This window comes from Canis aureus, chromosome 15 (genome assembly GCF_053574225.1).
Source record: "Canis aureus isolate CA01 chromosome 15, VMU_Caureus_v.1.0, whole genome shotgun sequence".
Classification (NCBI taxonomy): domain Eukaryota; kingdom Metazoa; phylum Chordata; class Mammalia; order Carnivora; family Canidae; genus Canis; species Canis aureus.
In genome coordinates this window covers 45,042,361-45,057,290 of record NC_135625.1, presented here as the reverse complement: position 1 = coordinate 45,057,290, position 14,930 = coordinate 45,042,361, and the positions used below count along the sequence as shown (strand labels likewise).

At 40.3% G+C, this 14,930-nt stretch overlaps 1 protein-coding gene across 10 annotated transcripts in view; it reads right to left on the bottom strand.

Annotated features, from left to right (window-relative positions):
* PSD3 (pleckstrin and Sec7 domain containing 3) overlaps positions 1–14,930 on the bottom strand; it is a 713,619-nt gene that overhangs the window by 377,462 nt on the left and 321,227 nt on the right. The window contains exon 1 of one of the 10 annotated variants that reach the window (XM_077849465.1): positions 9,839–9,990. The exons of the other annotated variants lie outside the window; for them this stretch is intronic. Coding sequence (XP_077705591.1) covers positions 9,839–9,960 — 122 coding nt within the window. The 5' untranslated portion in view covers positions 9,961–9,990. Of the gene's footprint in view, positions 1–9,838; positions 9,991–14,930 lie in introns of those variants that run through there. 10 annotated transcript variants of the gene reach the window in all.

Here is a 14,930-nt window from a genome sequence, read left to right as displayed (position 1 = left end):
TGTGATTCTGGAGACCCAGAATCCAGTCCCACATGGGACTCAGGCTCCCTGCATGGAAACTGCTTCTCCCTCTGCCTGTGTCTCTGCCTCTCTGTGTGTGTGTCTCTCATGAATAAATAAATAAAATCTTAAAAAAAAAAAAAATGTGACCTCTCTCCTATTGCTTTTCATATAAATAATTTGAAGTAAACAAGCATACCTTCCATCAGAAACTTGAAAACTCTATTACTAATTACTAATTCCTCTACTTCAAGGCCTTATGTATAAACAATTTAGAGTACACTTTATTTTGGCTAAATAGAATAATGATTCTCCTTTTATTCACCATATTTATTGCTCTTACTGTTCTATACCCTTGAACCCAAACCGCACTGATATTAAGCCATTTCCGCTGAATACTCTGAAGCTAGAAAATCAAAATAGAACACACTGAGCACACACACACATGTGTGTGCTCGCAATTTCAACCACAACTCCCACTCCACCTTAAATAGAATGGACTGCTTTCTCATGGAAAAATAAGATTTATTACTAGCAAAATGAGAATCACAAAAACAATAACTTATAAGGGAAACTGTTCACTAGCAGGGTTCCTTTGCAACAGATTTTAATTGGGAGAAAAATAGAGCAGTCAAATTCCAGAATAATCTAGTCTGCACAGCATTTATTTTGAGTATAAAGAAAATGATGTCATTATAGGGCTAGGATCTGAAACAACTGTCCCATACAAAACTGGTTACAATGACCAGTTCATTCCAAATTGGTGGGAAAAGCCTTGTACTCAAATCTAGGAATGTACAACCATGGATGGATCAAAGCACATCATATGAGTTCACAAACTAGCCTAGATTGTCTAAAATATTGTTATTTAAGTAGAACAAAGTTTTAACTTGAGGGCAAGTTTGTTCTAAATCGGAAAAAATCAGGAGGTAGAAATATATCTAGTAAATTAGTATTTTTCTTCAAAAATAAATAGCATCTTTCACTATTACTATTCTGATTTGAGATTACTCATAGAAGCTTGGCACATCAATACAGATATTATCTTGAAGAAGATGGGGAGAGAAAAGGCTATCACATCAGCAGTCAGCTGAAGAAATCTTGGAATCAGCTGGAGTAGCGGCCCCTGGGCAGTCAGCACCTGCTCCATCCGACTGACATGGCCCTGTTTGTGGTCCCAGAGCTAGTGACAGAGGCAGGGTAGCAGCTCCATCCTCAGTCATCACCTCCAGGGTAGAGGACAGGGCTTTGGGAGGGTAGGTACTTCCAAACTCAGAGAGCTCTGTAACTACCACATCCACGCCTTCTTAGTTGTGTCATCACACGGGTGGGGGCTACTTAAGCCCTCTGACCCCCTTTTCTCCCTCAGGCAAAGCTTTGCACATCTCATCAGTATATCAATTAGGACACAGCAGAAGAGAGAAACAAAAATAAATCAAACTGTAACCCAGTCTAAAAGTATGACAGGAGAGAATACTGAAACTATGATTTTGGGGGTTTTTTGTTTATTTTTTATTGGAGTTCGATTTGCCAACATATAGCATATCACGCAGGGCTCATCCCATCAAGTGCCCCCCTTCAGTGCCTGTCACCCAGTCACCCCATCCCCCTGCCCACCTCCTTTTCCACTACCCCTTGTTTGTTTCCCAGAGTTAGGAGTTGCTCATGTTCATCACCCTCATTGATATTTTCACTCATTTTCTCTCCTTTCCCCTTTATTCCCTTTCACTATTTTTTATATTCCCCAAATGAATGAGACCATATAATGTTTGTCCTTCTCTGATTGACTTATTTCACTCAGCATTATACCCTCCTGTTGAAACTATGATTTTGAATAAAATAAGCATATATAAGTAAATGAAATCCTTCCTATTTCTGCCAACAGCACAGATAACTAAATGCAATTGTAATAATCTCTACTCACAGGGATACCCTTCCCTTAAGTCAGTGGTACGAGCCTAAACAAAAGCATTCTCCAGGATTGGATATAGTGGCATCCCTCACTGAGACAGGATGTATTTTAAACTCAGGGCAATGTGCCAACTCTGAAGTTGCCCTGTGCTACCAAAAAGAAGTAAAAATAGGAGAAGGATTCTTTCAGATCTCCTCAGGAGCAGAAAACAATTCCTAACAATCTATTCAATGCACGTACTCAACTTTATCAATCAGAATACACATTTTAAAAATTTTTTTATTTAAATTCAATTTGCCAACATATAGTATAACACTCAGTGCTCATCCCATCAAGTGCCCTCCTCAGTGCCTGTCACAAATGTTTTGAATGGCACTATTGTTATCAAGAAGGCAAAGGCAAAGAATTCCCTGAAGAAATACTAATGTCCCTTGCTAAGCTTCAGGAAGGGTTGAAATCCACAAGCAGGTCCTTCAACCAGGATGCCAACAGACATTTTGACAAGCTTGGGAACAACGCATGTCCTTGAGGCTTTTGTTGAAGAAAAAACAAAGAGAGATCAACAGAGAAGTTTCTACCATTCCACGGAGGGAGACATTTTCCTCTTGAAGGTACAGATAGTTCAAAACTTCACCACCATGACAAGGAAAATTCAGGGTGAAATCCGCTCATGTTTCTGGGAGGTTGTCTCCTCACAGGGAGAGCCTCAGACTGCTGATGCCTTCATAAATGCTAAAATCAATACACCAACCCAAAAGAAGACTCAATTTTAAAACACTGTGGTAACCCAAACATAGTGCTGTACAAAAATTAAAAGAAAGCCTATGCCCTCAAGGAGGCTGTAAGTGCCACACAAGGCATAAGAAGAATCTGAGTGCTGTCACTGTTGTCTCCCTCACTGCCACCTCTTTCTCATGGTCTCGCAGATGAAGAGCAAAATTACAGGGCTCGTGGCATGCTGGCTCTGGAAATAAATCTAAATACTGCCTAGCCCAACTCCCTCATTTTAAAGACAAGATCAGCTCAGAAATGGGTAAGTGACATGCCCAGAGCCACAGAGCTAATGTAAAGTACTAGAAAAACCCCAGGCTCCTGACTGCCAAGTCCATACTTCAGTTCAAAGAGCAGAGAATATTTCTCCTAAATGCAGGGGATACAATATCCAGACATTGGATAACTTAGAATCCAGAGAGAATTACATGGACTTTAACCTCCTACACTCTGGTTTCATTTCAGCTGCTGTGGGTCACACTTCTGCTTTCATGTGAGAAACAAGGACTCTAAGAAGGGATAAAGAAGATGCAACATTCAGTCACTTCAGCCAAGAGAAGGAAAACTCTGACGCCTTCCTATCTCTGCGCTCATCTTCCTAGCAGAGTACATTTGGATTTCAAAATAAGTATTTCTTTTCAGCCAACTCAGACTAAAAAAGGGTAATTGGTAGATATTGCTTCCATGGAAGGACAATGCAAAAGTCAAGCTGTGTACACAGCCCAAAAAAGATCACAAAAGGATGGAAAAATGGTCTCTCCCGCCAGTTGCTCTCCATCCTATCAACTCTATGAGCATTGTTGGTAAATATTGGTGTTATCCTACCTGCTCCAATTCCACAGTCTCCTCATGATTTTTCAGTTTGTTCTTGTAGAGAAGATTCTAATCGGTCACAAAGAGCTAATCTAAGGAGCCAGAATTTGTGTAATTTCAGAGTCAAGTAATGGATTTTTGGAGTTGAAAACACACTTTGTGAATTATTTAATATAATCTCATTTTCCATATGAATGCAATGAATGAAAATGGAGTGAATGAAGAGACAGGTTAAGAATTTAGAAGAAACAGAACAAGGGCTAGAGCCCAAGTCTTCCGACTCCCAGCGCAGCACTCTTCCTACTACCACTTGCATCACCAGAGGACATGGGGCTCCTGTAAATGTCTACCTTTCATAGACAGGCCTGGAGGCAACCTGGGCTTATCAGAGACTCACGGGTCTTAGATGTGCAATGGCCATACCAACAACATAGCAACCTAAAGACCCTGCCCATCAGTGGCTACTGAGGCTCCGCAAGATAAGAATGTGGACTGGAGAAACAATAGGGGAGACATGAACATGGTTAAATATTCAAAGAAAGGAAAAGACCCTGTAGCAATGTGAATTCTGAGGATAGAGGAGACAGGAAAGACAGAGGACGGAAAGCAAGAAGGAGAAAAACACGTTATCAAAAAAGCAAGTGAGAGAATGGCATCAAAGCACAGAAAGGATAGCCGGTGGCCGTATTCCCTTCAAAATATATAATATTTTATTATATATATAATATTCTTATATACTATTATATATAATAAATATTATTTAATATTAATATTTTATTATATATTATATATTTTGAAGGGAAATACCTAAATCCTGTTATTTTTCACAATGAGACTTCCTCTATAAGTTCTTTAAGAAGATATATCTAATTCAACTTTTAATCAGCTTGGTGTACAGATACAGCAGATTGCTGTCTTTAGGTATGGTTCAGAAAACTGAGTATAACACTCGACAAATATTAATTCTACACTAGCCAATATGGGTGGATTTTAATACTTAACACATACTGGGTAAGGCAACCCCACCCCTGGCAAACAGTCCAGCTTCTCCAGATGTACGTCTCAGCTCATTGCCAGAGCTGGCCCTATGGCTGTGTGGCCCTGAGACATCCCAAGAAGACCAGGAAGAGATATTGCTGAATCACGAGATGGCCAGCTCTCACTTTGCAGCAACCAAATGAAGCCAGGCATGGAGCTAAGAATCAGTACGTAGCAGTGCTGACATTTCAAGAATCCAAGGACTGTGGCTCAAATGTAAATGCTGTATGTTCTTTCTCATGTTGGGATATTTCTGTGAATAGCCGTGTGTGTGTAATAGTGGTGCCTGTTTTGTTCAACCTAAATTTCCCAGTAAAATATTTTGCTAATAAAAATGTTTTTCTCCTTAAAAAGAAGTTATATTCTAAGGATTGAGATGTGAAATCCATATTGCCTACCAGTGAGGAGCTCCAGAATGATCAGCTCCAGAATGTACCAGGACCTACAGAGAAGGTAGGGCTCAGAGACTAGGCAGTTCCTTATTACATTAAAATATGCCAACATTTTTTGGCTGTGTTTCCAGTAGATACTTTGGTTCTCTCATTTTTAAGCTTAAGATAATGCCCAGCAATTATCACGGTGAATTCAAAGTCATAGTCAAGGATGGAATACACCAGCTCTCCCAAGGTCAAGATGCCAGAAAATGCAAGGCCAAACTCATCTTATATTGACTTAGTCCTTAGGTTTATTCTTCATTACCTTCTAAACCTGTTGGCCATATCCCCACCTCCAATCCTGAAGCAGCACTTATACGTTTGACATTTAAGTAGGTATTGATCTACTTATCACAAAGTTTATGCAAGGTAAATGTCGGAGACCTCACCTTTAGGAATTGGCAAGAAGTATGAAATCTTGAGCAACAGAATCTCTACTTACACTGAGACAGAAGAGTCCACAACAGAGATGATCTCTTTAACATATGGACATTATTGGGCTATTCAGCCAATCATATAAGAAATCTATTGCCTTCCTACCAACCATTGACTTGAATTCATGAATCCTGGAATTCTGTAGCTGAATTATTTCAACAAGGACACTTTCCATAGGACTCCAACAGTTGGCTCGGCTGATCTAAGGAACTCACTAAACACAAGTCACAGCAAGCAATGACTGTCTCACGATACTTGGGCCAGTCCTAAAGCCATCTGATTTATAAGCTGCAGAGACGGTTTTTAACTCTTTTTATCTTTTAGCAGCAAAATACTGAAGAAATACAAATGTTTCCCTATCATTCTGTCACCGAGAAATGCAATCTTATCCTGGGAAAGCCAGACTAAAATGTCCACACATGATAAATGTGCTCCACTAGTGAATAAGATTTAGATTAAAAAACAAACAAAAAAACAAACAAACAAACAAACAAAAAACTTAAGAAATCAGAATGGATGAATAGTACTGAGAACCAAGCCACAGCAATGCAAACACCTCATACACAGGCTGGCAAAAGACCCCTCCTTTTCACACTCTGTTTCTTCTCATGGTGGCATCTCTATTTCAGCTACCACATGCCATGGTATCCTTTTTCTCTCTCCCATCAGGTACTCACAGCTCCTGTAACAATAGATCTAAGACATGGAAGCCCTAATCAAAGATGATTAGTTCTAGATAATCATGCTATAAAATAAAGCTTGTCAAGGTCACTGGATTATAGACAGGAGAATCTGACATTCACTCTTAACCCTGTCACTCTTAAAGGGTTTTCATTATATTTAGGTCTCACAAATCAATACAACATCCCTCAAGTTGATGTTTAGCCTCATTACTCACTTGTCTTATCTGTCCTAAGAAGATAACTGTCCTAAGTTGTTTAAAAGGGGCAGTAAGAATTGATCAGTAAGATGATGGATATAATTAAGATAGAGGCAAGATAGAAAAAGTCAGATATCTAGTCACCATCTCCACTCCCACAAGCCAAAAAGTCTTCTGTCCAACCGCCTTTGTTTTACAGATGAGAAAAGTGAGAGATCAGGAGATGAAAGGACTCTTCCCAGATCTCACAATCAATAGCACAGATGGGCCAGTGGAGATGCCCAGGGCCTTCAGTTCTCAGTGCTTCCTCTGCTAAAAAGTAGGGTCTCAATAGAGGACCAGCTGAATCAACAAAATGGAGTGGCCTCTTTGAGACATCACACTGCTCTCCCCCATTCCCAATGCAGGCCTTATAGGTATGCCAGGAGCATTCAACAGCAGAGGGGACCAGCGGCCTTCACAAAGAGGTGGGATCAAGTCCAGCTATACCATTCCTCCTTCCCCAAGGCACAGAATTTAACATACCTAAGCCAATCAAGAGAAATAAGCCAGTCCTTCCAACAATCCATTAAGAAAAACAAATTTAAAAACCCCTAGAGGACTTTGCAGTCCACCTAGCACTTTCACATGCATTATTGTATCCCACCCTCACAAGAGTCCCATTTTCCAAGTAAAGAAACAGAAGCAAAGATGCCTTGGCCTGGCTCACAGCTGGTAAGCAGCAAGGCTGCAGTTGAGCTTGTATCTCCCAACTTCACATTCAGTGCACCTACTTGTATGCTCCCTCCACCCAGTGTTATTAATGACAAAAAGCCTAACACAACAGCAGCTCAAAGGGCTGACTGAACCACACCCTCTAGCCAGCTAAACAATGACTAAAATCCTTGCTGGAACCCAAAACAGATTCTGCCTCCCCAGAATTCCAGGACTGAACATTTCACAGTAGGGTCAGACCCAGTATGCCTCACTATCCTGCAGAAAATCTGGCCTGATCACATGAATCACAGCAGTGTGGCTACAGCTGGACCTGCCCAGTGCATGCGGCTCCTGGTGACACAGCCCAGCTGTGCAGGCAGCTTCCCTGTAGGAGCTCCCAAACATTCCAAACATGCTGCCGCAGAGCTGGAGGGAGGAACTGAGCTACAGAGGGAGCTGGCAAATCTGACAGAACTTTCCATCCCACATCTGCACTTTTGCACCAGTAAGGCAGTCTAAACATGGTTCCCAAAGTCGGCACAGACCATGCCTTAAAAAACACACTAGAAATCATCAGGAGGTTCCTTCTGCAAAGTGGGAGCAACGTGGGAACAAAGAGAACATCGATTTCAATTTTTACCACTTGGCACATATTTGTTTCATAGTTTTGAAAACTAGTTCAAAATTAAATGTAAAAGCTATAATGACTGCCCAGGAAAGTCATGGGGACAAAGAAACTGACACTAGACAAAGTAAACTATAACAGACAAGAAAATCATTTTAAGCAAAAGCTTTAGAAACACTGATCTATATATGAGACCTTTATAAAGCAAAACTGGGGAAGAGACCCATCTACAAGTTGTATGGATTTTCCTTTCACAGTAATAGAAGAATGGAAAAAATTTTGGAGGAGCAAAAAATCTGTTGTTACTTAGGACTTTGTGCTAAGGCATTTCCACATATTTTATCTTACTTTTTAAAAAAGTTTTTATTTAATTATTTGAGAGAGAAAGCACAAGCTGGGAGAGGGGAAGAGGGAGAAGCAGGCTCCCCACAGAGCAGGTAGGCCGACTTGGGCCCAATCCCAGGACCCTGAGACCATGACCTGAGCTGAAAGCAAATGCTTAACTGACTGAGCCACCCAGGTGCCCCATATTTTATCTTATTTAATCTCAATAAGCATTAAGAAAAGATATAATAAGAAAAAGACATTATCCACAAGTTATAATTCGGGAGATAGAAGTTAAGCAGCTTTAAAAAGCTGCACAGCTACTAACCCCGGGAGCATAAAGATAGAAAAGGCCAAGCTGGAAACACAGAGAAACCCTATCAGAACAGCCACCAGCGGGTGGAAAAGGACAATGTACACCTATGGAAAGAACGCAGAAAGAATGGCTTGGTTCTGACCATCGTTTCAGCATTACTCCTAGTGTGGGTCACACTCCTCCTCTGAGGTACATGTGTATGCAGTGCTGTGCTCCCCTCCAATGATGATGGAACAGGTACACTATCAACAGGACACAAGCATAAGGAAGCTTTCACAGGGTGTTGATGGACAGCTGTCAAGGGGAAGCCTGTCTGTCAGAGGCTCAGGGCACTGCCTGGAACCCTGCATGCTTGTGGTGTAGGCATGCAACAACTGCAAGTCCACCACCACCTCCTCTGAGGTCTAAGTGCCCTCACGGGCCTGATGTAAGGAAGGGCAACTTAAACATAACAAAAGCCAGCTTATTAATAATTATTGAGCTTTTATTAATGCAGTAGAAATTCTGCCAAGTGCTTCCCATGCATTGTACCTCAGTTAATCTTCACAACATCCTCTCTCGGGTTAGGTGCTGTCACCATCTCAAGGTCACGTCTGAAGGCTGGTTAAGTGACTTACTAGAGGTCAAACCGTAAAAAACAGATAAAACTCAATCAATAGGCCTAAGACTCAATCAATAGCTTAAGTCCAAACTCATAACCACTAAGCCTGTCACAAAATGTTCCACATCCTTTTAATCAAGTATTCTCTTTGTCCTTTGTTATTAAAGCTATCAAACAAAATATCCAATTGGAAAGAAGCTTTTCTAGTGCTGATGGCTATGTAAGATAAATGACATTATAAAATACTGGAAATATGAATTTAAAATGATGAACTTAAAAACTGTTATCAAGGCAAGAAACTTCAACTTAGCCAATACCAACCCACCAACACATCTGTTACAATCAGCTGGCCATCCTGGGCATCCAAACGCCAGGGTTCTCATGGGCATCTAGGTGCTCGTGAATCCTCTAACCTCAAGCATCTCAAGAATGGACAAAGTACCAACACACTGGGTTCAAGCTCCTTTCTTTACCATCGCTGGCCTTATTTATGAATATGAAATAAGAGAGAGACCTTCTCAGAGGTAGACTACGGAGGTAGTAAGCTGGTGACCTTCCAATGCCTAGTCGCGGTTTCAGAACAGGTAGCTGAAAGCACACTACAGTCGTGTCTGAGCACCTCCAAGAGCAGCACAGCTCTAAGGAAAAAAATCTCATCCTGTCCAAACATTACAGACCCTACAACAAATACACCCTCTTCATTTTTTCAACCTTATTTAGAAAACCATACAAATGAACTATCATTTTCTAAGACTTTCTTACAATGTTTTCCATTTTAAATAAAACAACTTAAAATCCAAGGAATTTTCTGTAACTACAATTATACAGAATCCAGTACTGCCTAGGAGGAGACAAAGAAAACAAACTGAATTCCAGTTACATCTGTCAGCAAAGAGTCTGCCCCTAATTTTGTCAGGAATACAAAGAATATTCTCCCGTTCCATGTGTTCAGCAAACCTTCATCATCAGCAAGGCCTCTTCTAATATACTTACACAGCTGCTTCTGTCATGAGTACCAACTGTTCCACGCTGACTCCACAGAGACATGCTCCCAGAACGCCACTCTGTCCCTCAGGGGCTGTGGGATAAAGACTGCAAAGAAGTTCAGGGAGCATGCCCCCCACCCCACTCTCAGCCAGCCTCCTTCTCAACAGGCAGCTTCCCTCCAAGAGATCTGCTTCAAAAGTCCAGACCCAGTGAAGTCACACATGATCTCACAAGCCTCCATTTAACTCTTTGGAAGCCAGACAGCAAGCGGACCACAGGGAGGAAGGACAGCTGACCTGGAGTGGCTCTTATAGGAGGAGGGAAAGTTTGCCCAACATCATTTTTTTTTTTTTTTGCCCAACATCATTTTAAAAAAGAAAAAAAAAAGGTAATTTCAGCATTGTTCTTCCATAATAGCACTAAGACTTCTGAAGTACTGTTTTTGAAGTACCATTTCTTGCAGCACACAAAAAGATTGAATTCATTTATACTATATAAAATTCACAATCTTATGTGATTTGTGCTTTCCTATTTTCATTTCTAGTTTTGTTTCTGTTTTTCTGCTATAACACTAATGTGAACATATTCATTTGCCCTGTTGTTAAGTCTTGCTTCACACAACCAGAAGCAGACAGGCAACAGTCACAGATGTCAGAGGAGCAACAATTGTCACTGGTGCTGGTGCTTCCAAACTGGGAGCATTAAGCGTCCAGAGAAAGGACGGCCACCAGACCCAACTAATGGATAACAGAGTCTGCACTCAGTGCTCCTCAACAGGAAAAAAAAAAAGGAGTATTTTACTTCATTTTCCTTCCCATGCATTTCCTTCAGGCACTAGCTCTTTTTGTTGGGATTATCAGAATTATAAGGATCAGGAGGTAAAATAACTAAAAATTATAAACAGAAGTAGATAAAATTATATCCTCTCAAAGAAAATGTAATATACACATTTTCAAGAATGCCTTGGTTCACCCAGAAAATGATTATAACTTACTGTCCAGCAATTTTATTCCTAAATATACACCTCGCCTAGAGAAACTCTCATTAGTGCACAAAAGGCCATGAATTAGAATGTGTTCACCATGATGCCATTTGAGATAACAAAAATACAAGACAACCAAAGTGTTCATAAATAGGAAAATGGAAATAAATTATAGTATACATCATGTAATGAATACTATACAGCAAATAAATTAATAAATTTGGACTTCATGAATCAGTAAGAATGAATTTGAAATACTGAGCAAAAAAGTGAGTTACAAAAGGAGAGAAGATAGTAGCATTTATATAAGGTTTAAAAATATAAAAAAATCCTATCTAGTTTACAGATGCATTTATACAGGAATGACAAACACCCACAGGTCATGGTTACCCTAAAGAAGAGAAAGAGACGAATGGTACCATGCAGACATTCACAAGAACTGGCAATGCATCTGCAATGTTTATTTTTTAAATTGGCTGGTGAGGTCACAGATATTTATTATTTTCTACACTTTTTGGTATGCCTAAAGTGTTTCAAAAGTGGTGAAAGTCAACCATATAATGGCTGCCTTTGAGTGTAGCAGCACCTGTTCAGTCTAAAAACATTAACAGAAGCAAAGAGGTTCGCAGTTCCCTCGAGTCCCCAAATCCAAGTACATGTTACCAATTCTGCCTCAGTCTGGCTCCATCCCGATAGTGACCCTGCCTACTCCCCCCATGACCATTTACATGTATCTGCCTCTGCCTCAATAACCCCCACAAGAAGCAACACTTCAGAGGGCCTTCAGGACACCTTAGACTGGAAGCAGCCCCAGCCTCAGGACCTTACCTGAGGCTGGCTGGCTAGGCCTGTACTAGAACTATTTGTGAAGTTATCTTATCTGCCTGCTTTCTGGAGACACCAAGTACCTAGCAGCTGGTAATTAAGTTCTTCTTTGAACAAAAACCGAGTGCTGGTATGTGCAGGCTCCTGTGACAGAGATTCTTTGAGTCTCCACACTGAAGACTTGTGAAGATCACTGCCTAAGAGAAGGGACAGGCCCATACCTGACTACGTACAATAGTACAGGATGAATCCTGAAACTACCAGTAACACTGTGAATAAAGAACTTTTATGATTTTGTTTTGCAATAACTATGCAATACTTCTTATTTTCTCTGTACTAAAACTTTTATATTACTATATCATTAATACAGATATACAACAGCTAAGTTGATCTGACCACAGCCTATTCCATTCAGATAACTTTAAAAAAGTTTTAAAGAAAATACTTCAAGCAGTGTTATTACTGACAATAACAGCCAACATACTTTGAGTATGAATCAGGTGGAATTAAACTATTATCCCTTTTCCTAGATAAGAAAGTTGAGGTTTAGGGAAATCATTCACCAAAATTTGAACCAAAGCAGTCTGACTTCAGAACTCACACTGTACTAAAAAACCCATACTGTTTCCTGGCAGGAAAATGGATCAATCCCTATTATTTCCAGAGCAAGGACGGGCAAGATGAAACGAGGTTCACAGCCAGGACCACTCATGTTTACAAACCTCTGTTAGGCTTCTCCCTGCCACCAGCACAGTGACCCTGTTTACCTGAGAAGAGGGACTAACTTAGTTTTGTATCCTGCCTCTAAAGAGTTTTTACCGCATGTCAGTCTCAAACTTTGAAGTACTTATGAATCACCTTGGAATCTGCTAAAATACACATTTTGATTGGCTAGGTCCAGGGGTCAGGTCTGTGGTACACATTTCTAACAAACTCTGAGAGGTGACGGCCTAAGCTAAACACCAAAATCATTTGGGAATCTTCTAAAGCTATCATTGTCACCACTGTCCAGATGTCGCCCCACAACAACAGAATGAGAACCTCTAGACATAAAGTGTGGGAAGTCGGAATTTTAAAAAGCTCCCATGTAACTGTAATGTGAAGTCAGGTTAGAAAACCCTATTCTAGAGCTTTTCCTACTTTAGCTTGGTCCATGGACCACTGTTCTAGACCAGTGCTTCTCAAACTTCATTATACATGTAAATCACCTGGACATCTTCTTAAACTGCAGATCCTGTAGGTCAGAGGTGGGGCCTGAGATCCTGCACTCCTAACAAGTTCCCAGGTCAATATTCGGGGAAGCAAGGTGGTAAGTAGAAGGATTAAAAATCTTATTCGTTCAGTGTGTGTAGTTTATAAGGCTTTCCTTTCATAATTCTTAATTCAGAGACCAGTAGAATACTGCAGATGGATGTTTAGGCACAGGCATACGAAATAGCATATGGGATACAGGGATTATAAAGATAAAGTATTATCTAACATTGGTTTAGATGTAGTTTAATATTAATCCTCATTAGCATTCATGAAAAAGATGATGCTGAATACAACTTGCACCATGGCCACTCAGGTACTAAGTATTAAGGCTCTGCTAGGACCCTGAACCCATTTAATCCAGACTCCATACATCAATTTATAGAAAGCTTATGAGATCTGCAGTAGAAAAAGAAAAAAAAAAAAAGATTAAAGCACTGGAAATGTACCCATTTGGAGTTCTGATAAATTGGTAGTCCATGTAAAATACCTTCAAAGAACTTTATTTCTCTTTTTTCCCCCTGAAACCACAAATCAATGGATAACAACTCATCTAGTACTACAAATCTTGTGTTAAGTGATCTCTGCTGAGAGGAAGTGTTGTTTCCTTTAAAAGTTAAATATTCCACTGATATATGAATAAAAAGACTGCTGCATCATCCCAACCAGTTTACAGTATTAACCGCCAGTCCAGTTTTTATTTAGACCTGTGATCCTCCTTGACCAACATCTTTTATCACTTGAAGTCTTTTAACGTGGTCTTTGATAAAAGATCATCCACTTGAGGGAGCAGTGTTATTACTGACAATAACAGCCAACATACTTTGAGTATGAATCAGGTGGAACTAAATTATTATCCCTTTTCCTAGATAAGAAAGTTGAGGTTTAGGGAGATCATTCACCAAAATTTGAACCAAAGCAGTCTGACTTCAGAACTCACACTGTACTAAAAACCCATACTGTTTCCTGGCAGGAAAACGGATCAATGTGTGCTTGATGCACAAGCAGCACCCTGGTGTTCCTTCTGTGCGCGTCTCTGCAGCTGGCCTCCGCGCAGCCCTCACCCTCCATGAGTCCGCGTGCACCCACATCTGTGGGCTTCACCTCTACAAGGTCACTCCACAGTCTCTGTAGCCAACCTTCAATCTCATATTCCCACCAGCATTTCTACATAAAGCACCATCCCTCTCCTCAAATTTAACCTGTGTAAAATGACTCCACTACAAGCTGTTCTCCTACAAAACCCTGATCTCCCCAATTCCTATTACTTCTGGATTCAGTAAGTCCTCTAAGCTTGAAGTCTTACAATGATTTTGACTCAGCCTGCATGTCCTGTACTCAAACAGTCACCAAATCCTTACATGTTTTTTTTTCTTTACCAGGCTTGTCTTACCTATTTTCTTATATCCCTTAGTCTATTACTGAGAGTACTACAAAACTCATAACAGGTTTAAAATAAATATCCACAAACTAGAACTTAGCAAATTCTTACAACAAAAACATACACTGAATGGTAAGGTTACTTTCATTTTATCCATTAGGAATCAGAGGCTTTCTGAAGTAAAACAACCTACCCAAGATCAGGCAGCCAGTGAAAAGGATGACTTGACCTCCTGGTCTTCTGACCCCAAATCCCCACATTTATGCCACCCTACCACAGTGCACTGTACTTTATGAAAAGAAAGGATATAGCAGGAAGTCCAGTAATAGGTATGCCAGATAGCTTAGAGTTGAGAGGACAGTGCTGGCAGCTCAGAGCACACGGTAGAGTGGCACGATGACATAAATTTTAATTTATTTATCTCCTACTATGTACACCAGCCACTTGATTTCCTTTTCTTGATTTTTGTCACCTGATTCATCCCGTTTGCTTCTCCTTCCTTTACCAGATAGATATTATTCATTGTATTTTACACTTAGAAAAGTTCCCAGATTTTCTATAATACTCAAGATCACACACTAAGTAAGTAACTGTGGCAGGATTCAAACCCAGGTATGCCTGGCTCTCCTAGAAAAGTCCACATCACTCATCACTCAGCA